General features: G+C 42.4%; 1 protein-coding gene across 1 annotated transcript in view; it reads right to left on the bottom strand.

The window, feature by feature from the left end:
• Positions 1-24,161, bottom strand: part of DOK6 (docking protein 6) — a 373,397-nt gene that overhangs the window by 80,688 nt on the left and 268,548 nt on the right. Inside the window, exon 7 of the mRNA XM_040433916.1 lies at positions 5,253-5,391. Coding sequence (XP_040289850.1) covers positions 5,253-5,391 — 139 coding nt within the window. The remainder of the gene's footprint in view (positions 1-5,252; positions 5,392-24,161) is intronic.

The raw sequence follows: 24,161 nt of genomic DNA, 5'->3' as shown, positions 1-24,161 counted from the left end.
ATATAGCAGGCCTCAATCAGTTGTTAGTTGAAGCTGTTATATCACCCTCAAGCAGTAATTTTGTGGACGCAGGTATATGGAAAACCTCTATCACTATTTTGTGGAAGCTGATAGATCGCAGCCCTCAATCAGTATTTTCTGGAAGCATACAAATGCACTATAATATACTTTCTATGTTGGAAAGTATATTATAAGTATATCACACCCCTCTGTGTATCACACCTATCGGTAGCACAACGTTACCTTAAAAGAACTTTTGTGGCCCTATAAGCTTGCGTTTGGTGTCCCTAAGTTCCTAACAGCCTGTCCCTGCTCCAAAATGCAACCTCTCCCTACACTGGCAAAACACATAATGTAAAATGGCAGCCAGATTGGGTTCTGTTATAGGGTTGGGGGGGTGTCCATGTGCCAAAACATTTCAATTATCTGTCCTGTTCGCGCAATGCAAAAGAATATGGCGCGCGCAGACATCGCCATATGTTCGCATATGAACGCGCAAAGTTCACTGCTAACCAACCGCCGGGCGAACCACAGGGCCATCACTAATTGTAAGCCGGTATTAGATCTGGCCCACCAACATGTTCTCGGGGGACACCTGGGGCTACAGAAAACCTAGGACCGTATAGTGCAGTGGTTTTCCCTGGACCAGTGTGTTCAGAGAGGTGGAATAATTTTGTAGGTCTTGCCTGACCTGCCAGATAAAAGTCCCCTAGTACCTGTCCAGATTATCGAGGTACCCTTTGAGAGAATCGCCATGGACCTAGTAGAACAAGTACCTAAGTCTGCTAGGGGCAACACATCTTAGTCGTCCTTGACTACACCACCTGGTACCCGGAGGGGGTGTCACTGTGTCTTACATCTGCCAAACTTATAGCTGAGGAGTTAATGGAGATGTTTTACTGAGTAGGAATACATAAAGAGGTTCTGACAGATCAAGGGACACCTTTCATGTTGAAGGTGATGAGGGAACTGCAGTAGGACTATGGCCTTCTCTCAGATTACCAAGCACAATGCCGTATATTGTACATCGGCTGTGCTTGGTATCGCGGCTCAGCCCTATTCACTTCAGGCCATGTGACCGATGATCATAAAAATCTGGGACATTCCCTTTAACCAGTTCAAGATCAGGTTAATTTTGGTCTTCAGGTTCAAAATTTATTGTTTATAGTTTAACGGCTATAACTTTTTATTCAGGAATAATGCATTTTTTTATATCATTTTTAGATATATAATTTGTGCTTTTCTTTAGAAATTTTAGGTTTATAGTTTGAAAATTTTTAAAAAAATATGCCCTGTGACATTTTAGATATTTTTTTTCTAGTAATACTATAGTACTGCCATAAATATATAAGTTTTTTGCGCATTCATCAAATTATTACTTATCCAATTTTGGGTAATAAGGTCTTGGCTAGTGGTATAGGAATGATAAATGTAGGGACTTTTTTTTGGGGGGGGCAGGTAAGTTATGTTTGTATATTTTTTTGTAGATCTTTTTGTGTATTTATTTATTTATTTTCCTGGTCTGTCCAATCAGAAAAGACCATTGGGGGATGTTATTATTATTGTTATTTTTTTTTATACTTTTCTGTTCCACTGTAACTGAGGCAGCACAGTCACATTTAGAAATATGCCTAGTTGCATTGATATCGAGCATGCATATGACCAGGCACACAACCAGCCAGTGGCTGTGCTGCTGCTTCTGTTCTATACACAGCACTCACTGAGCTGTGAAAATCATTTCTTTCTTCTCTCCAGGGTCCCTAGCTTTCTTTCACAGTGTGGGCCAGACATAAATATACAGCGGTTGTTAACCAATTGGACAATGCACATGTGCTGGTAACAGCACATGCATTCTGCTAGTAATAAGGCACTGATGTCCGATAGTTTAATATAAATAATTTACATTTATATGCAGGTCCTCTGTGCTGGGAACATGGCTACTGGTGAAGGATTTCGTCCATCAATGGCCTCCATTTATTTACCCTAGGGACTTATAGAGGAACTGGGGCATGTGCAGTCCGTCCCCAGTATCAGTGAATAGAGGCGACTCATTGATGGAATCCTCCATCAGCGGCCATGTTTCTAGTAGCAGGGCACCTGAGTGTAACATGTGTAAACAGGAATTATGCAGATCAAACTATCGGACATCAGTGTTTAATAATGCATATTACTAGGCTTGAGAATATCGGGTTCGGATTGCTGTATCCAAACTCAATTTATTTGAACAATATAGGTTCTCACCTACTGTAAAATTTCCAAAGTTTTGAGACTTACTTCGTCTCGCCTCTATCACGTCACTTTGTTTATTCGCATAAATTACTGTATCAGAATACTATTAATGAGTTCAGCTTCGTACTTTGATACAGTAATTTATGTGAATAAATGAAGTGGCAAGTGATAGAGGCGAGATGAAGTAAGTCTCGTGATATCCGCTAAAACTTTGGAAAGAACTCCGTGGAGGTAATACATTTTACAGCAGGATGGAGCACATATTCTTAAGGTAGTTTTTAAAAGATTCATTCAACCCTACATATTACTAGCTGCATGCATGAGCTGTTCCCAGCACTAGTAACTGATCAACCCCTTTAATAAAAAAGAAAAAAATAACATTTCTGAATGGTGTCCCTTTAATAAAAAAAAATAAAAAATGTTGGCAAACATTTCGGGATTTTGGCAATCCCGACTCTGTACTGTACTTCCATATATGGAATCAATACGATTTCAGTAAAGCAACTAGGAAATTTCAATTATGATAAAACACAAAAGGAACAATTGCAATGTCCATAGTGTAGTAAAATTCAATCCTACAATGAGGCCCTAGGAAGACATGTTAAAGCAGCCAACAGCAGATCATTAAGGAGGCCTTTCAGGTGAAGGATTGTCAATACTCTTTGAGGGAAAAAAAAAAAGTATAGTGGTGAATCTCTGCCTTTTGACACTTTCACATCGTTCTCCCTAGAAACTATAGGTGTGTCCAGTCTTATTTATTTTTTTTTGTTAAAAGCTGATCATCTCATACAACACATCTCAGGATATATTGAGCCAAGAGTAAACATAATGAAGAACACATCTGTGCTTTCAATCCCTTGATTGCTATAAATATGATTGTTGTATTTGATATTACTACAGTTTTCCATCAACATAGTGGTCGGGTCCGCCTATAGAATCATTTAAAGGCCAGCAATCAGAGCACTCAACCTTTATGGGTTACAAACTGAAAAATGACAATTTGTGTGCCTTCTGTTGGTTATAAGATGTGAATTATGCTGTACAGGCAAGAGGGGCATGGAGAAGAGCATCCCGTGGCTGTGAGGTTGGTTAAACACAGCATTCTGCAGCATTTTAAGTAGCATGTCTGTTTTTTTGGGGGAATATAACACAGTGTTCAGATATTTGTTAAAAGTATTTAGTAAAATATAAAGATGTCTACATACACTGCATTTTGGTTTGTGGCAATTTAGTTTATCAAAGTAGAGCACACAGGTATAGATCTTCATTTTTGTAGTGTTTTTATCAATGGTGTAAAAGAAAACTGGCTTAGTTGCCCATAGCAACTAGAGATGAGCGAATTATTGGGAAATTCAATTCGGCTGCTTGGCCGAATTTTACCCCAAAATTTGCTTTGTGACTAATTACTTCACATGATTGCGGCATGTGATATAAATAAAAGAGTGTCAAATTAAAAAAAATCATACTTACCTGATCCATTTTCTCACGACCGCCCGGCCACCGCCATCTTGCTGGAAGATCTAGCGCAAAATCTAACGCGACCCGAGATGACGTCATAACGTCACCGTGCACAGGATTTTGTGGAAAATATTCAAGCAAGATGGCGGCTTGCGCATCGTGAGCAAATGGATCAGGTAAGTATGATTTTTTTTGTTGTTTTTTACACTATTTCAGGTTAAATCAACTCGCTACCATGAGGCACGAGGAAAATCGGCTTTGCAACGAATCAAATTTATCCTTCGTGAACTTTGATTCGCTCAACATTAATAGTAACTAATCAGATTCCACCTTACATTTTTCAGAGCACCTTTGGAAAATGAAAGTTGGAATCTGATTGGTTTCTATGCACAACTAACAGTTTTTCTTTACACCAATTTTGATAAATCCCCCCCATCAACTTTTCAATAAAAACTTCAACAATGTCTGGAAGTATGGCCTTTACAAAATAAAACACAATACAAAATGCTACTAAGAGAAAATGTAAAAATTCCATAATAAATAATTTTGCTGTTTTTAATATGCATTTAAAAAACAAAGCTAAAAATTGTTTGATGGAGGCCTAAGACAATAAGTGCTCATTGTCAAGGTACCATCAAAGTGATCAGAAGATATGTACTTTTTAGTCAATCAGGTCAAAAAATACATAACACTTTTTTATTTTTTTTACCATTCTGAGTACTTTACAAATAATTTTGGCATTCTGTTCAACCCTTTGAAAGCACAGGAGTTGTGGTGCAGTTTTGAACACCATTGCCGTTCCCTCCTACTGAAGGAAGTGAGAGTAAAGATATGGAGGTGAAGCATTCAGGGCTGATGTGAGTTATCTTCATTCATTTAGTTCTAATAGACCTATCAGTGCCTAAAGGCCCATTTACACCAGCTTAAAAAGTAGGCAATTATCGGGAACAAACTGTTTATTCAGAATAATTGTCTGCTTGCAAGAGGAGGTGAGACCTGCATTTATGTGCAGAAATCAAATCCTCTTTATTAGGACTACTGTGATCACTCATCCCCATACAGATTCATTATTTCTAGGCAGCAGATCGTTGTTTACGCAGCATGATCTCCTGGCCAGAAATTTTGGTGTCACATAAGCAATGCTTTTTGCTTGTTCTTTGGTTGAAAGCCTCATTGATGTGGCACCCAAAATCATTGTTGTGGCGGCACCAGGAAGCTCCTTACTGATAATTGCCCTGATTGTTGGGGGTCTATAGACTTGTATTATTGTGGATGTGTTATGTCCTTCGGTCTGAGTGGAGTTATGAGTAGAACATTGCACGACTGCACTGCATGTGAGATACCGGAGATCTAGTATCTGCAGTTCTTTTTTTTCTTCTAAATCTCTTACATAGAAACTTTATTTTCTATGAATCACAAAAATAGGTGGAATTTTGCCTTTTTCTAATTCCACTCCAATCTATTCCGCTGTAGGATAATCCTGTACAGATGCAATGAGCAAGTTTCACATTAAAAATCCAAATCTCTTTTTGATATATTGATATTAATTGTAGTCTAGTACTTACTCTGGCTTTTTTCTCCAGTTCTAACATAAGCCTTTCATGCTGCTCAGCTATCGCCAGTGTTGCAGAATGGACTTTCTGATAGATCATCTCTCCTTCTCTTGTTTGAAATGTAAATAGCCCTTCACCCGTGTCACACATTCTATGAATGAAAAACAAAATCATTGAAATTCAGCAAATTTTAACTAGACTTTCAATATATACAATGAACATAGCTGTTTTACTAAGATTATTAAATAATTGTTTAACTCAGGTTTGTTTTAATTTACACTTCCTTTTATCGGTGATCTTAAAGCATCTACACAGAATCAGAGATGTCTTCTTAAACTCAATAAAGGTGGCCATACATATTGAATAGCTGTTGGCCAACAGCTATCTCTCTGGACTCCATCCCGGCTCCCCCAACGATTCAGGTTTGCTTTGGCCAAAAGTGTATGTGTATTCAATAGGAAGAGGGGAGAAATCCACTGCCAGACACTTTTGATGGTGGCTTATCTCCCAGAAAAACAAAAGGATTGGGTGAAGATATTCACTTTGCCCAATCCTTCTCTCACCAGACGTCATCATCGGGAGTTCTTGGCACGTTTGGCCAAGAATACACTAATGTGTAGGGGCGCCCTAAGAATGGGAGAAAACATTGACCCATAAGTCAGTCTTCAAGGATTTCAAGCCTGAGTGTCAGAAGTAAGAAGCTCACTTAAAGGGGTTGTCCAGGAATAAGTAATTTTTACCTAATGCCAGCAGCTTGCCTCGGTAAACTAAATATTTAAATGTCATACTTACCTGCTCCCCAATGCTCAGGTCCTTTGGCTTGTTTTCTTCAAGCGCAGCATGATGGGCATGGTCACCTGCTCAGCTTCAGCCAATAACCAGCTTCAGCATGTCCCCAAGCAGAACGTCACAACTGCAGCCAGTCATTGGCTGCATGGAAGCCTGTGACCATGCCCATGCTGCATCATCCAAAGACTAGAAGATGGTTACACCTGAGCCATCATAGAAGACTGGAGCATCGGGGAGCAGGTAAGTATGAATCATTCACTTTCTGAGGCATGCTGCAGGTATTAGGTAAAAACGACTTATTCCCTGACAACCCCTTTAAGGATGTGGCTACATATGGGGTAAGTGTTGCAGATTTTCTGCAGTAGAATTGTATACAGAAAATCTGCAGCATGCACAGGAGAATCATTAAAAAAATGCAGCAGAAAATATCTGCAATGGAGTCTGTGTATAACTTGATCTGTGATGTGGATTTTAAATCCTCAGCATGTCAATTTATTCTGTGCATTTCCACCACAAATTTCAGTAAAATTTGTTTTAACAGCCAAAAATAACCCATGAAGATCTCTCTGCAGATTTGTTGCTGATTTTGTTCAACTATAGCACAATCTGAAGTGGATTTTCCACCCCAAAATAATCCCATGTGGACATACCTTTAAACATTTCACAGCCACCCCCTGTACCGATGTAGCAGAGTTAACACTTATGCTTTCTGAGATTTCTGAGATGTGTTATCTAAACTAAGCAAACACCTTCAATTGCTTTTCAATGGCTTTTTAAGAGTTTGAGTGCTAACCCTGCTACATCGTAAATATGCAGATGTCTACATTCTCTCCGTTTGGTACAGAGTTTAGGTATATTTATGTCCTGTTCTTTCTAATAGCCTCTGGCTACGATTTTGGTTCAAATTGGGTTTAAATTATGTTATCATCACCATGACAACAAATCATACATTTTATAGAAAATAAATGCTGTAAAATTCCTTTCTTTACTCCTGCTTACTGTCACAAGAGTCAGAAGCTGTCACATGGTACAGACATATATTTGACTGATTAGCATAGGTTGTTAACCCTTTCAGGCATGCCTCACAGCAAATAGATGGGCTAATCGTGCATCATTTTGCATGCTCTCGTTAATGGTTGTGCTTGCTTCTGACAGACCAACTCCGTACTGTGACAGTAAACCAAAATTATACATATTTGGCATCGCTTTACACAGGAGAACTATGGAATTCAATTTTGGGGATATATCATTTATTGAACTAATTATTTTAGAAAATAAAAATTATGAAAAAATATGCATTTTTTTCCTTTTTCTGTTTCCCATTTTCCTTACATAAGACAAAACAGAAAATATATCTAATAAAATGTTGACAAATTATAAAGGCAAGTGTCTTCAATTAATGAACAAAATCTAAATCCCCTTCATAATTCAGTATTCCAATATATGTATGAAATTTTAATGCCATAGCCATGTTGGTTACTGGCATTACAGTGATTGGCTGGGCAGAATGCGTTATCGGGTGCTCAGCTCACTCTTAGTCAGGGAGAGCTGAGCATAGGAAGGGACAGACAGTGTAGGGAGTGTTACTGGAAGATCTTTATTTGAAAAACTTTTCAGAAACCCAAAAGTCCTTTTAAGGACTATTGTGTGTGAGAGCAGCAAAATATGTTTGTAGCGCAACCTGTGCTAAATTGCTCAGTCTTAGGCCGTTGCGGCTCGGGTGCGGACCCATTTACTTCAATGGGGCCGCAAAAGATGCGGACAGCACTCCGTGTGCTGTCCGCATCCGTTGCTCAGTTCCGTGGCCCTGCAAAAAAAATATAGCATGTCCTATTCTTGTCCGTTTTGGTGACAAGAATAAGCATTTCTACAATTGGCCGCCCATTCCGTTCCGCAAATTGCGGTAGGCACACAGACGGCTTCCGTTTTTTGCGGATCCGCGGTTTGCAGACCGCAAAAAACGGAACGGTCGTGTGCATGAGGCCTTAGGGAGAGCTATGCATAGGAAGGGACAGACAGTAAAATAGCGTCTAATAGGCCGCTAAGGACAGTTAAATTATCCCCGCCACCTCTCCTGTGTATAGTGTGTGCACCCCTAAAATATCAGTTACATCTAGTGTACCTTTTCCGTAGTCTGTGTCCACTGCATACAGTTAAATTATCCGTGCAACATCTCCTGTGTAAAGTGTGCGCATACCTAAAATATCAGTGACATCCAGTGTACTTTTTCCGTAGACGGTATCCGCTGCGGACAGTGACATTAGCTGCGCCACATCTCCAGTTTAAAGTGTGCACATCTCAAAAATATCTGATATCCAGTGAACTTTTTCCATAGACGGTGTCTGCTGCAGATATTGACATTAGCTGCGCCACATCTCCTGTGTAAAGTGTGCGCATCCAAAAAATATCTGCGACATACAGTGTACTTTTTCAATAGACGGTGTCCGCTTCTGACAGTGACATAACCAGTGCCACATCTGCAGTGTAACGTGTGCGCTTCAAAAATGTATCTGTGACTTACAGTGTACTTTGTCAATAGACGGTGTCCGCTTCTGACAGTGACCTTACCAGGGCCACATCTGCAGTGTAACGTGTGCCCTAAAAAAATGTATCTGTGACATACAATGTAATTTTTCCGTAGACAGTGTCCGCTTCTGACAGTGACTTTACCAGGGCCACATCTGCAGTTTAAAGTGTGCGCTTAAAAAATTCATCTGTGACATACAATACAGTGTACTTTGTCAATAGACAGTGTCTGCTTCTGACAGTGACATTACCAGGGCCACATCTGCAGTGTAACGGGTGCGCTTAAAAATTTTTTCTATGACATACAGTATACTTTTTCCATAGACGATGTCCGCTTCTGACAGTCACCTTACCGGGGCCACATCTGTAGTGTAATGTGTGCGCTTCAAAAATGTATCGGTGACATACAGTGTACTTTTTTTCGTAGACGCTGCGGACAGTGACATTACCAATGGTACCTCTCCTGTATAACGTTTCCTCATCCCAAACACCTGTGGCATTCCCTGTAATTTTTCATTAGCCGCTGGTGACAGCATTGACATTATCTACGAGATATCTCCTGTGTGACGTTTCCACATCCAAAACACCTTTTTAATTTTTTTTGCACATACACTTCTAAATCCTACGCTACTGTACGTGTGACAGACTTTCAATCATATATAACATTTCATATGAAGAAGGCGAGCAGTAAGGCAAAGGGCAGTGGCCGTGATGCTGATGGTGCACGCAGAGGCCATGGCCCTGGGCGCGGTGAAACTGTGCCTGCTGCCAGAGCACAAGAAAAGCAATCATTCACAATATCTAGCTTCATGTCCCAGTTTGCAGGGCGGCGCAAGAAACCACTCTTGAAGTCAGACCAGTGCGACCAGGTGGTCGGTTGGATTGCAGCAGATAATGCTTCCAGCAGCTTAAGCACCACCCTGTCATCCACCAAGTCCAGTCTCAGTAGCCAAGAGTCTGCTCAACCCAATCCTCACCCTGCTCCTCCTTCATCCCAACATGGAGAGTCTGGGCAAACAAGAAGAAGGAGGTGGGGAACGGCAATTACTGTTTAATGGAGTGGATGATGATGAGACACAGTTGCCAATAACTCAACGGCACTTACTGTCTCAAGAGGTTGATGAAGAGGATGAGACACAGTTGTCAATCACTGAGGTAGTGTTCAGGTCAAGTCAGGAGGACGAACAGAGTGAGGAAGTGAAAGAGGATGTGGTGGACAATGAAGTCACTGACCCAACCTGGGAAGGTGGAAAGTCGAGTGAGGACAGTGGTACAGAGGGGGAGGTATCTGCTGCACCGCAACAAACTGGAAGAGGCAGTGGGGTGGCAAAAGGTAGAATGCGGGCCACACTAAACACGCCCGCAACTGTCCCCAGAGCACACCCTTGCGGAAATCTCTCTTGCCAAGGGGTAGGTGTTCCGCAGTCTGGTGATTTTTTGAGGAAAGCGTGGATAACAAAAGAATTGTAATTTGCAACCTGTGCCATACAAAAATGAGCAGGGGCGTGAACACTAGCAACCTCACCACCACCAGCATGATCCCCCACATGGCATCAAAGCACCGTAATAGGTGGACCGATCGCCTGGGTCCACAATTAGTGTCTGCGGGTCACACCACTGCCTCCTCTTCCCCTGTGTTACGTGCTGGCCAATCCTCTGTTAAAGGCGCAGGCTTGGATGCCTCCCGCCCTGTACCTTCGCAAGCACCATCAGCGTCCACATCCACTTCCATGTCCCAGCGCAGTGTACAAATGTCCTTACCCGAGGCATTTAAACTAAAGTGCAAATACCCAGCCACCCACCCACAGTCCATTGCACTAAATGCGCAGCTTTCCAAATTACTGGCCCTGGAAATGTTGCCATTTAGGCTTGTGGACACTGAGACATTTCACAGCCTCATGTCGGCGGCCGTCCAGCGTTACGCATTCCCCAGCTGCCACTATTTTTCAAAGTGTGCCGTGTCCGCCTTACACCAACATGTGTCCCGTAACATCACCCGTGCTCTGACCAACGCAGTTACTGGGAAGGTCCACTTAACCACGGACACATGGACAAGAGTATTCGGCCACGGATGCTACAATTCCCTGACGGCACACTGGGTGAATGTTGTGGAGGCCGGGAGTAAGTCGTACCCTGGGATGGCACAGGTGCTACCGACGCCAAGGATTGCGGGCCCTACGTCTATCAGGGTTTCCGCCAGCACCTATGTTAGTGGCTCAAACCCCCACTTCTCCTCCTACGCCTCCACTTCCACCTCCAAAATATCTGCGTGCAGCACCAGTCAGTAATCAGTCGGTAGGTAGCTGGAAGCAGTGTAGCACTGCAGCGGGGAAAAGACAACAGGCAGTGCTGAGGCTGATATGCTTAGGGGACAAACAGCACACTGCTGCAGAGCTGTGGCAGGGGATAAGAGACCAGACTGAGCTGTGGCTCTCGCCACTCAACCTAGAACCAGGCATGGTTGTGTCTGATAATGGCTGTAACTTGGTGGCGGATTTGGAGCTCAGGAAGCTCACACACATCCCATGTTTAGCCCACGTCTTAAACTTAGTGGTTCGGCGGTTTCTCAAAACCTATCCCAATTTGCCTGAGCTGCTGGTGAAGGTGCGCCGCGTGTGTGCCCATTTCCACAAGCCATCGATAGGTTCAGCCGGTCTGTCAATGCTGTAACAGATGCAATAAACAGATGGCTCACTATGGACAATCACGACTGGTGATCAGGTCAGAAAGAACCACCCCTTGCTCTCAATAATGGTAAAATGTAAAAGGTTGGACCTGCACTCAAAACATTAAGAGAGATGTGGAACCAGACAAATTTATTTAAACGCAATATATCTAGATACTGACCGTCTAGTATACAATCTATCGATTATACGATGTTCGATTCAAAAAAATCGATTATGACACGAATCGATCAAATAAAATCGAATACATGAAATATAAAATGAACATCAATAAAACATTCTGAATCGATTGCTATTAAGGTTTCTTATGGAGACTTGTATATATAGGTGAAAGTCCCAGTACAAAGGCTCGTATGTATAGGTAAGTCCCAGTAGCAGATATCTGATGTCAATCTGGATATGTAGGACCTCTAATCTTTGTATAAAGGGCACAATTTCGCCTGAATTTCAAGCTTTCATAGTCAATCAGTATCACCCGCTTTAAAGGGTAAATATACACTTTTGTTACTCACGACCCGTTGCGCTGATCAAAAGATTATTTTTCTACGTGTGGAAGTTTTTTTCAGGAGCACAAGAGACCGGAGTGCCCGCTGAACACCGCTAACCAGGCACAGTCGTGGAGAAGATCAGCCCTCAGCCTGCTGCTCACTGTATTGAGCAGGAGGAATTTTGGGGCATCCTACACGAGGTAGACCCCATTCAAGGCGCCCACCAGGACAAACAGTTAAGCTGAATGGGAGAGAAGTCAGCGGTTTGCGAGATATGGGTGCCACTATGACTTTGCTCCAAAAGAACTTGGTGTCTGAGCAGCAACACACCAGAGACACTGTGGCCGTAAGGGTAGCAGGGGGTACTGTGTTCCGCCTGCCTGTTGCCCGGGTACACTTGGATTGGGGAGTGGGGGCTAGACACGTTGATGTGGGGGTCATGAAGGATTTACCCGCTGATGTCCTCCTTGGGAATGACTTGGCCCCCCTTGTTTCTGCCTACGCTCCGATGGGTCCAACAGAAGTTAACCTTGTGACTACCCGTATCCAGACTTGTGGTGCCGGAACCGGCCCACCTGCTGCTGAGACCCAGGTAAGACCTTCTTTCCCGACTTGTACCCTAGACCAGGCCCCTGTAGGTTGGGATACCCCAGAGGAGTTTGGGAGGGAGACCCAGGCAGATCCGACCCTTCAGAAATATAGGGCTAAGGCAGATGCTAGGGAGGAAGGAGTAGATGGGGAATGGTATGAGTGGGTGGGGGACAGGTTATATAGAACCCCTAAACCTTCCCAGAAAAGTGTGGCTCCTCCGCAGAATCGACAACTGGTTGTGCCTGCGAAATACCGGCAGGAGATTCTGCGGATTGGGCATGATGTGCCATTAGCTGGACATCTAGGGTCCTGCCGCACAGCCCATAGAATCACTCAGAATTTCTTTTGGCCGAACTTTAATCAGGCTGTGCGGATGTATTGTAGTACTTATGACACATGTCAACGGGTAGGAAAGCAGGGGGACCACCCAAAAGCTAGGCTTATGTCTATGCCTATTATTGGGGAACCCTTTTCCCGCATAGCCGTTGACATTGTGGGTCCACTGGCCAGGGCTAGTTCATCCGGTAAGAGATATATTCTTACCGTGGTAGACTATGCCACGCGTTATCCAGAGGCAGTAGCGCTGTCTAACATAGAGGCAGAGACGGTTGCTGATGCCCTGGTTAAGATTTTTACCAGAGTGGGGTTCCCTAAGGAGATTCTCTCCAATCAGGGGACCCAATTTACCGCTGTGCTCACCCAGCAGCTGTGGAAGGTGTGCGGCATCAAACCGCTACTTAGCTCACCTTATCACCCACAGACTAACGGTCTCTGCGAGCGCTTTAACGGCACCCTCAAGCAGATGCTGAGGACCTTTACTGACGCTTGCAGAGACTGGGAGAGATTCCTGTCTCATCTGTTATTTTTATACAGAGAGGTGCCCCAGGAATTAACTGGGTTCTTTCCCTTTGAGTTACTCTATGGGAGAAGGGTCCGTGGACCCCTCAATCTCATTAGAGGACACTGGGAGGGAGAGACAGAGCAGGAGGGAACCCCCATAGTGCCATATGTCCTGGAACTCCGGGACCGCATGGAGAGACTATCTCTGATGGTAAGGGACAATCTCCAGGCGGCCCAGGAGCGACAGAAGAGGTGGTACGATCGGGGTGCCCGGCAGCGTGTCTTCCAGGTTGGACAAAAAGTTTTGGTGCTCAAACCTGTGAAGACAGATAAGATGCAAGCATCTTGGCAGGGCCCGTATAAAGTGTTAGCTCAGGTATGTGATACTACCTACGTTATAGCCAGCTGTGCAGATGAAAGGATCGAGCGATCCTTTCATGTGAACATGCTCAAGGAGTATCAGGAGAGACCGGAGAAAAGGACCCCCAGACTGATTTTACTGCCCTAGTACAGCTAGGGGACCGGTTAAACCCTACAGAGAAGGTACAGGCCAGACAGCTTCTGTGGGAAAAGCAGGCGACGTTCTCCCAAGAACCCGGTTACACTACCCTAGCAGTACATAAGGTAGAGATCCCCGGACATAACCCCTTATGACAGCCCCCCTACCGTATCCCTGAAGCAGTCCGAGAAGGAATGCGGAAGGAGATACAGGAGATGACCCAGCTTGGGGTCATCGAACACTCCGATAGCCCGTGGGCCTCGCCGGTAGTCCTGGTGCCTAAGAAAGATGGTACTACCCGGTTTTGTGTGGACTACAGGCAGCTCAACGAGCGGACCACCACTGACGCCTACCCGATGCCCTGGGTAGACAAATTATTAGACTGTATTGCCAGGGGACATTATCTCACCACCATAGACCTGTGTAAGGGCTATTGGCAGATTCCCCTGGCCGAGGATGCTATCCCCAAGTCGGCATTTGTCACCCCGTTTGGCCTGTACCAGTTTAAGGTCATGCCATTCGGGATGAAGAATGCCCCGGCTACCTTCCAGCGTATGGTGGATAGACTCCTCGATGGTTTCCAGGAATTTGCATGTGCATACCTGGACGATATTGCGATCTACAGTGAGTCCTGGGAGGAACACCTGGTCCATGTAGGGGTGGTGCTGGATAAAATTCGGGCCGCTGGTCTGACATTGAAGCCAGAGAAGTGCCACCTAGGTATGGCAGAAGTGCAATACCTGGGTCACAGAGTGGGGTGTGGGAACCAGAGACCGGAGCCAGCCGGTAGAGGCAGTGGCTAACTGGCCCACACCTACCACTAAGACTCAGGTGTTAGCCTTCTTGGGGACAGCAGGGTACTACCGACGCTTTGTCCCTGACTACAGTGCTATCGCTAATCCACTGACTGAAAAGAATCTTCCTAAGCAGGTCCTGTGGTCTCCGGCGTGTGAAGCCGCATTTCAGGCACTAAAGCAAGCTCTTGTGAATGCTCCTGTCTTGGCTGCCCCTGTCACTAACAAACGCTTTCTTGTTCATACGGATGCTTCCATGTATGGACTGGGGGCTGTGCTGAGCCAAGTCGGGGAGGATGGAGGGGAGCACCCTGTCGCATACCTCAGTAGAAAGTTACTACCTCGGGAAGTGAGCTATGCGGCAGTGGAGAAAGAATGCTTGGCCCTGGTCTGGGCCCTAAAGAAGTTGAGTCCCTATCTGTACGGGCAGGAATTTTCCCTTGTAACTGACCACAACCCATTGGTCTGGCTTAACCGCGTCTCTGGGGATAATGGCAGGTTGCTACGCTGGAGCTTAGCCCTGAAACCATAGAACTTTACCATCAGTTACAGACCCGGTAAGTACAACGGCAATGCCGATGGGTTGTCCCGACAAACAGACCTCACTCCGGCTTCTTAGTTCCAGTTATCGCCAAGTTGATCCGAAAAGGGTCAAGCCGGGTCTACCAGAGTGTCCCACAGGGAGGGAGCCGTGTGACAGAACCATCTGTCTTTGGAATTGTATTGTATGTTATGTGAGGGTACCCAGATAGCTATGCCATGGAGCCTGTTTGTGAAATTAAAGACTTTGGCTCCATGTCGATTTTATTGTATTCGTTTAGTCTGAGTGCCATTCACCTAATAATATGCACTCAGACTTCAGCTATCTGGGGATATGTTAAATGTCTGTGTTTACTGCAATGGTTGTGTCATTGTATGTTTAAATGGTGATTTCTGTCCTGTTGTCCCCACGTGTGTATTGGCGATTTCCCTTTGTCCTGAGAGATAACCCTTTAGGTGTTGCACAAGATTTAATGGAAAATAGAGATACAATTTCAAAATTTCCCTTTTTTGGCAGATTTTCCATTTTACAATTTTTTTTCCAGTTACAAAGCAAGGGTTAACAGCCAAACAAAACTCATTATTTATGGCCCTGATTCTGTAGTTTACAGAAACACCCCATATGTGGTCGTAAACTGCTGTACGGGCACATGGCAGGGCGCAGAAGGAAAGGAATGCCATACGGTTTTTGGAAGGCAGGTTTTGCTGGACTGGTTTTTTGACACCATGTCCCATTTGAAGCCCCCCTGATGCACCCCTAGAGTAGAAACTCCAAAAAAGTGACCCCATTTTAGACACTACGGGATATGGTGGCAGTTTTGTTGGTACTAGTTTAGGGTACATATGATTTTTGGTTGTTCTATATTACACTTTTTGTGCGGCAAGGTAACAAGAAATAGCTTTTTTGGCACCGTTTCTTTTTTGTTATTTACAACATTCATCTGACAGGTTAGATCATGTGGTAATTTTATAGAGCAGGTTGTCACGGACACGGCGATACCTAATATGTATACAATTTTTTTTATTTATGTAAGTTTTACACAATGATTTCATTTTTAAAACAAATAAAAGTTTTAGTGTCTCCATAATCTAAGAGCCATAGTTTTTTCAGTTTTTGGGCGATTATCTTAAGTAGGGTCTCATTTTTTGCGGGATGAGATGATGGTTTGATTGGCACTATTTTGGGGTGCATATGATTTTTTGATCGCTTGCTATTACACTTTTTGTGATGTAAAATGACAAAAAATTGCTTTGTTTACACCGTTTTTATTTTTATTTTTTTACGGTGGTCACCTGAGGGGTTCGGTCATGTGATATTTTTATAGAGCCGGTCGATACGGACGCGGCGATATGTAATATGTATACCTTTTTTTTATTTATGTAAGTTTTACACAATGATTTCATTTTTGAAACAAAAAAAATCATGTTTTAGTGTTTCCATAGTCTAAGAGCCATAGTTTTTTGGCGATTATCTTGGGTAGGGTATGATTTTTGCGGGATGAGATGACGGTTTGATTGTTACAATTTTTGCGTACATGCAACTTTTTTGATCACTTTTATTACCTTTTTTGGGAAGTAAGGTGGGCAAAATTTCAATTTCATCACCGTTCGGGTAAAGTAACATGACCGTTTTATAGATCAGGTCGTTACGGACGCGGCGATACCAAACATGTGTAGGGAATTTAATTTTTTTCATTTTTAATCAGTGATAAATGTGTTATTTGATTTTTACTTTTTTTTTTCACTTTTTTTCACTTTTTTTTTTCACCCAGACCCACTTGGTTCTTGAAGATCCAGTGGGTCTGATGTCTGTATAATACAGTACAGTACAATATATAGTGTACTGTACTGTATTTTACTTACACTTTGTCTGAACAGATCTTTGTCTGAGCAGCCCCCCGATGGGAGAGGGCGGGAGCTCCCTGAGCTGTTAACCTTTTCCATACAGCGGTCCGTACGGACCGCGGTATGGAAAGGTTTAAACGGCTGACATCGCATCAAAGATGTCAGCCGTTTATACCAGGGTGTCAGCAATGTGCTGACACCCTGGTATACCCACTAGACGCCAATGATTATTCAAGGGGAGGCGATCCCGCCTGCCGCACCGCCCGCCTCCCGCGCCGCCCGCAACACCCCCCTGCACCTCCCACCGGGATAAAATCACTCAGGGGTTCAGGGGGGATGAAACATATGTATTTTAGGCATGTTAAAGTTTCTGATCCCCGCGGTCAGGGACCGCGGGGATCAGAAACTGCAGAAAGCGCAACAAACCGCAGGTCTGAATTCACCTGCGGTTTGTTGCGATCGCCGACATGGGGGGGTCACGGGACCCCCCCGCGCATTTAGCCGAGGTGCCTGCTCAATGATTTGAGCAGGCACCCTGTTCCGATCACCGCCGGCCGAGCGGCAGTGATCGGAACAACACATGACGTACCGGTACGTCATGGGTCCTTAAAGACTCGGGAAACATGCCGTACCGGTAAGTTATGCGTCCCTAAGGGGTTAAACCCTGAATGGGTTATTATCAATAGTCGTGTAAAGGTTATATATAATCTCTGTGGTGATGAGTCAAAGGTTCAATTGAACCCAAAGATCTCTAAGTCAGAATTCAGACCTGCTGGAAGAAGGCTACCAAAGTCATAAATTCTCCTAGACTCGGCTCGTGACATTTTCATAATATGGTTGCCTCCTCTCCAGTGTACGTCTACCTTCTCCAGGGCCACATAAGAGATACCCCTGAAGTCACTATTGTGTGCAATCTTAAAATGCTTCGACAACGAATGATTTTCAAAGCCCTTCTTTATATTGTTCAGATGTTCTGAGATCCTTACTTTCAGGGGTCTCTTAGTTCTGCCAATGTACTGTTTCTGGCAGGGGCACTGGACAAGGTAGACGACACTGGAGGAATCACATGTAAGACAACCCTTAATGTCTAAGACAAAATCATTCTGAGTGGTTTTGACCCTAGTGGGTTTTTTCGGGAATGTTGTATTCCTACATACCAAACATTTCCCACACCTATAGAAACCGTTCATATTTAACCATTTTTGAAGTGTGGTAACATCTTTCTTTGTGTGGTTTCTAATGGAGGGTGCAATCCTTAACCCTAAATTAGGTTCCTTGGTAAATGTAATCAGGGGGAGGTATGGAGCATAGGGCCAATGGTCTTATCCCTCGTTAAGAAATGCCAATGTTGGTTAATAATATGGCGTACTTGTTTGGCTTGTACACTGTATGGTAGGATCACTCTGAGTTCTCCTTCTTTTGTCTCTCCCTTTTGTATCTGTGGTTGAAAGTATGCCTTCCTAACAGTCTTCCTTGTTTTTTCTAACGCCCCCTCTATAACTTTTTCAGGGTAGTCTTTACATCTGAATTGTTCATTCATTTTTGAGGCCTCCGCCTCAAAACTCGTCACCTCGGTGCAGTTCCGTTTAATCCGCCGGAACTGTCCCGAGGGAATATTCAAGAGCCACTGTGGTAAGTGGCAACTTGTGAAGGGTATAAAACAGTTTTTTGCAGTCGGTTTGTTGTAGGTGTTACAGATGTATTTATTATCCCGTCTTGAGATCTTTATATCCAAGAATTCCGTATGCTCTTGTCCCACCTTGGGCACAAAACTTTAATTTATATTATTAAGGTTTAGACTGTCTAGGAAGGACTGTAGCTGTTGTGCATCTCCACGCCACACAAAGAGGACATCATCAATGTAGCGACGCCAGAGGACCAGGTTCGTCCCCAGTCTGGGACTGATGATGTCATGCTCCCATTGTGCCAAGAATAGTTTGGCATAACTAGGGGCGAACCTGGTCCCCATGGCCGTCCCATAGAGCTGCAAAAAATAACTGCCCTCAAAGAAAAAGTAATTGTGGTGGAGTATAAATTTTATCCCCTCCATCAGAAAATCTATCTGTTGAGTACACATGGTACTATTTGTCTCAAGTTGGGACTTTACAGCTGACATTCCCAGGTCATATCTGATACTGGTATAGAGGGACTGGACGTTCAGAGTTCCCATGGTCCAGTTGGGCTGGACGTCCAGGCTCTCCAAAACACCAATGATCTCCGTGGTGTCTATAATGTATGACCTAGTTCTCCTCACCACAGGTTGTAATAGGGTGTCGATATATTGGGAGAGATTCGATGTGAGTGACCCTATTCCAGATATTATCTGGTGACCTGGGGGATTTTCCAGGCATTTGTGTATCTTGGGCAGACAGTAGAAGATGGGTAATCTTCCCTGTGTGCCCAAGATAAAGTTTCGTTCTTGTTCCGATATAATCTTATCTTTCAAGCCAACATCACAGTAGTTGGTCAGGATTTTCTTGAACTCCTGTTCTGGATTTCCCTTTAGTCTCTGGTAAGTAGTGGTATCCATCAGCTGTCTCAGACATTCCCCATTGTATTGTATAGTATCTAGGACCACTATTGCCCCTCCCTTATCTGCAGGTCTTTTTGTTAAGTACTCTTGTTTTTGTAATTCTTTTATAGCTCTGATTTCTCTCCCTGTCAGATTACTTATTTTGTTATATTTATCTTTAATTTTTCTAAGGTCATTCTCAACTGATCTTTGGAATGTGGCCATATCATGGCTGATCTCATTCTTTGGGAATTTTTTGTATTTATTTCTTAACCCTGTATGTTTTATTGTTTCATTTATCTCTATTTGGGGTTCTAATCTTATAGGGTTCTTTTGATAGTACTTCTTCAGACACAATTTCCTCATACATTTTTGTAGCCCAATATATGTGTCAAATTTATTTAGTTTCATTGTTGCTGCAAACTTGAATCCCCTATCTAAAAGTTTGATCTGTGCCTCTGTTAGTATAGTGGAACTCAAGTTGACTATAGAATCAGAATCAGTCCCTAGTGTCTCCTTCTGTTTCTCTCCCTTCTTCCTCTGTCCTCTTCTTGTCTGACTACGTCTTGGATTGGGTATTGGTAAGGTTGACTCACATGTGCTCGTTTGTGGGGTTGGTGATGTTGTGATGGGGAAATATTCCTTTGTCTTAGGTTGTATGGATGTGTTAGAGGGGTATGGTGTACATGGTCTCTCAGTGGGGTCCGTGTGTATTGTATCGATCTCGGTGAGAGGGGTGATCTGTGTCGTATCCGTGGTCTGTGATGAGGGGGGGTCCTGTCTAAAAAATACTGTTCTTGTAGGGTTTCATATCTATTTTGTACTGGTATACTGTAGCCATCATTCCCATTTTTTCCATTAGCACCCACTATTTCCCTTTGTGGAGGTTCTTCCCTATCTACAGGTGATGACCGTTGTTTGGTCTGTGTATAGTTGGACCCCAATCTAGGGTGATTTTTATATTTCTTGGTTTTCTTAATTATTATTTCCAATTCTATCTTATCCAGACCTTTACAGAGTCTTTCTTGACATTCCTCAAATTCTCTGTCTTTCGGGAGTTTATCAATTACTTTTTTAATTTTTTCTATCTCAATAGCCAAATGTTCTAATATTTCCATTCTTCTCTTAATAATAACCTGTATAAGTGTAATGGATTGTGAGAGTAAAAAAGCCTCCCATTCTTTCTTTAATGTTTCACAGCACAAATCTTGTGCTGGTATTTTGGAGAGCATCAACCCTTTGGGAATTTTTCTTTGTTCTATGAATTGTTTAAGTGATCGCACCTCCCAATGTTGTCTTAGTTGTTTTTGTAATAGATGTTCTAGTTCTCTGAATGTGTCGGACATAGATGGCTTGTTGTTTTATTCACCATTACATAGTAACCCTTCAAAGTTATATTCCCCAGCTGTTTTTCGTTTGGTTTCCACATAACTCCAAATGTCCATGATTAATCCAAAGGAGCTCTATACGTTAAAATGGGGCATACAAAATTTCACTAGATGCAATAAACAGATGTCTCACTATGGACAATCACGACTGGTGATCAGGTCAGAAAGAACCACCCCTTGCTCTTAATAATGGTAAAATGTAAAAGGTTGGACTGGCACTCAAAACATTAAGAGAGATGTGGAACCAGACAAATTTATTTAAACACAATATATCTAGATACTGACCGTCTAGTATACAATCTATCGATTATACGATGTCGGTTCTAAAAAATCGATTATGACACGAATCGATCAAATAAAATCGAATACATAAAATATAGAATGAACATCAATAATACATTCTGAATCGATTGCCATTAAGGTTTCTTATGGAGACTTGTATATATAGGTGAAAGTCCCAGTACAAATGCTCGTATGTATAGGTAAGTCCCAGTAGCAGATATCTCATGTCAATCTGGATATGTAGGACCTCTAATCTTTGTATAAAGGGCACAATTTCGCCTGAATTTCAAGCTTTCATAGTCAATCGGTATCACCCACTTTAAAGAGTAAATATACACTTTTGTTACTCACGACCTGTTGCGCTGATCAAAAGATTATTTTTCTACGTGTGGAATTTTTTTTCAGGTGGCGTCCCACCGTTTACATCACAATCCAGCAGTGTTGGTTTCTCTTTGCAGCGTCTCTCGGGATCTCGCCCCAATTCTCGTGGGACTTAGTCGGTCTGTAAGTTTTGTGAGTGAGGCGATATTTTGCTCCTTGGTAGTAGGATTTAATACATGACCATGTATGATTTCGCAGTCGAATTAACGCACAGGCATTCTGTCCAGACGCGTTTCCAGATAGCTTATCTCTTCCTCAGTGGGTCACCTGTGGTCTGAACATCTCGACTTTTTTACTCTCCTCATCCATCCTTAATTGTTTACATCGGGTTTCAACATGTGTTAGTAATTTAATTAAGTGGCTAGAATGCCTGATTTTTTCAAAGAGAGGGTATCCAAATTTTTAGAGGTATTTGATTTTTTATTATTCGTTCTCCATAGTTACAGGTATTTTACCAAACTTATCGGGTACAAAAGGAAAAATATATCGTATATACATTGAGAGTGATGATTTTGAATAATTTCTACAGTATACAGTTCTACATTCAAATATTCTGTAATTCTTGCGTTGTTCACGCCTCTCGGTCTTATCCTAAAGTAATTTCTGGGCCGATATTTTTGCCATTAATCGAACACATTCATGCTTTTCGATTTTTTCTCTCGATCTTTTATTTTTTCATCTCTTTATAGTAATGTGTTTTTGCTGCGTTTTTTTCAGTGTATCTGCGTTTTTTATACTATATATGCAGAAATTATTGCTTTGTGTTCTGTATGTGGGATTTTTTCAAAACATAAAGTGAATCTATTTAATCTCGTTTAAGGTGAATAAGTGACATAAAATATGTCAAATGTATACTCGTGATTTTGGAATGTGAATAACACTACATTAACTGTTTATACGTGATATGCTTAAACCCTGAATGGGTTATTATCAATAGTCGTGTAAAGGTTATATATAATCTCTGTGGTGATGAGTCAAAGGTTCAATTGAACCCAAAGATCTCTAAGTCAGAATTCAGACCTGCTGGAAGAAGGCTTGACATCATCAGTCCCAGACTGGGGATGGACCTGGTCCTCTGGCGTCGCTACATTGATGATGTCCTCTTTGTGTGGGGTGGAGATGCACAACAGCTACAGTCCTTCCTAGACAGTCTAAACCTTAATAATATGAATTTAAGTTTTGTGCCCAAGGTGGGACAAGAGTATACGGAATTCTTGGATATAAAGATCTCAAGACGGGATAATAAATACATCTGTAACACCTACAACAAACCGACTGCAAAAAACTGTTTTATACCCTTCACAAGTTGCCACTTACCACAGTGGCTCTTGAATATTCCCTCGGTGCAGTTCCAGCAGATTAAACGGAACTGCACCGAGGTGACGAGTTTTGAGGCGGAAGCCTCAAAAATGAAGGAACAATTCAGAGTAAAGACTACCCTGAAAAAGTTATAGAGGGGGCGTTAGAAAAAACAAGGAAGACTGATAGGAAGGCATACTTTCAACCACGGATACAAAAGGGAGAGACAAAAGAAGGAGAACTCAGAGTGATCCTACCATACAGTGTACAAGCCAAACAAGTACGCCATATTATTAACCAACATTGGCATTTCTTATTGAGGGATAAGACCATTGGCCCTATTCTCCATACCTCCCCCCTGATTACATTTACCAAGGTACCTAATTTAGGGTTAAGGATTGCACCCTCCATTAGAAACCACACAAAGAAAGATGGTACCACACTTCAAAAATGGTTAAATATGAACGGTTTCTATAGGTGTGGGAAATGTTTGGGATGTAGGAATACAACATTCCTGAAAAAAACACTAGGGTCCAATCCACTTAGAATGATTTTGTCTTAGACATTAAGGGTTGTCTTACATGTGATTCCTCCAGTGTCGTCTACCTTGTCCAGTGCCCCTGCCAGAAACAGTACATTGGCAAAAGAGACCCCTGAAAGTAAGGATCTCAGAACATCTGAACAATATAAAGAAGGGCTTTGAAAATAATTAGTTGTCAAAGCATTTTAAGATTGCACACAATAGTGACTTCAGGGGTATCTCTTATGTGGCCCTGGAGAAGGTAGACGTACACTGGAGAGGAGGCAACCATATTATGAAAATGTCTAGGAGAATTTATGACTTTGGTAGCCTTCTTCCAGCAGGTCTGAATTCTGACTTAGAGATCTTTGGGTTCAATTGAACCTTTGACTCATCACCACAGAGATTATATATAACCATTACACGACTATTGATAATAACCCATTCAGGGTTTAAGCATATCACTATAAGTGACACTGTCACGTATAAACAGTTAATGTAGTGTTATTCACATTCCAAAATCACGAGTATACTTTTGACATATTTTATGTCACTTATTCACCTTAAACGAGATTAAATAGATTCACTTTATGTTTTGAAAAAAATCCCACATACAGAACTAAGCAATCATTTCTGCATATATAGTATTAAAAACGCAGATACACTGAAAAAAAACGCAGCAAAAACGCATTACTATAAAGAGAGAAAAAAACGCATTACTATAAAGAGAGAAAAAATCGAAAAGCATGAATGTGTTCGATTAATGGCAAAAGTATCGGCCCAGAAATTACTTTAGGATAAGATCGAGAGGCGTGAACAACGCAAGAATTACAGAATATTTGAATGTAGAACTGTATACTGTAGAAATTATTCAAAATCATCACTCTCAATGTAGATAAGATATATTTTTCCTTTTGTACCCGATAAGTTTGGTAAAATACTT

Source organism: Bufo bufo, chromosome 5 (assembly GCF_905171765.1).
Source record: "Bufo bufo chromosome 5, aBufBuf1.1, whole genome shotgun sequence".
NCBI lineage: Eukaryota > Metazoa > Chordata > Amphibia > Anura > Bufonidae > Bufo > Bufo bufo.
This window is presented reverse-complemented; position numbering and strand designations above follow the sequence as displayed.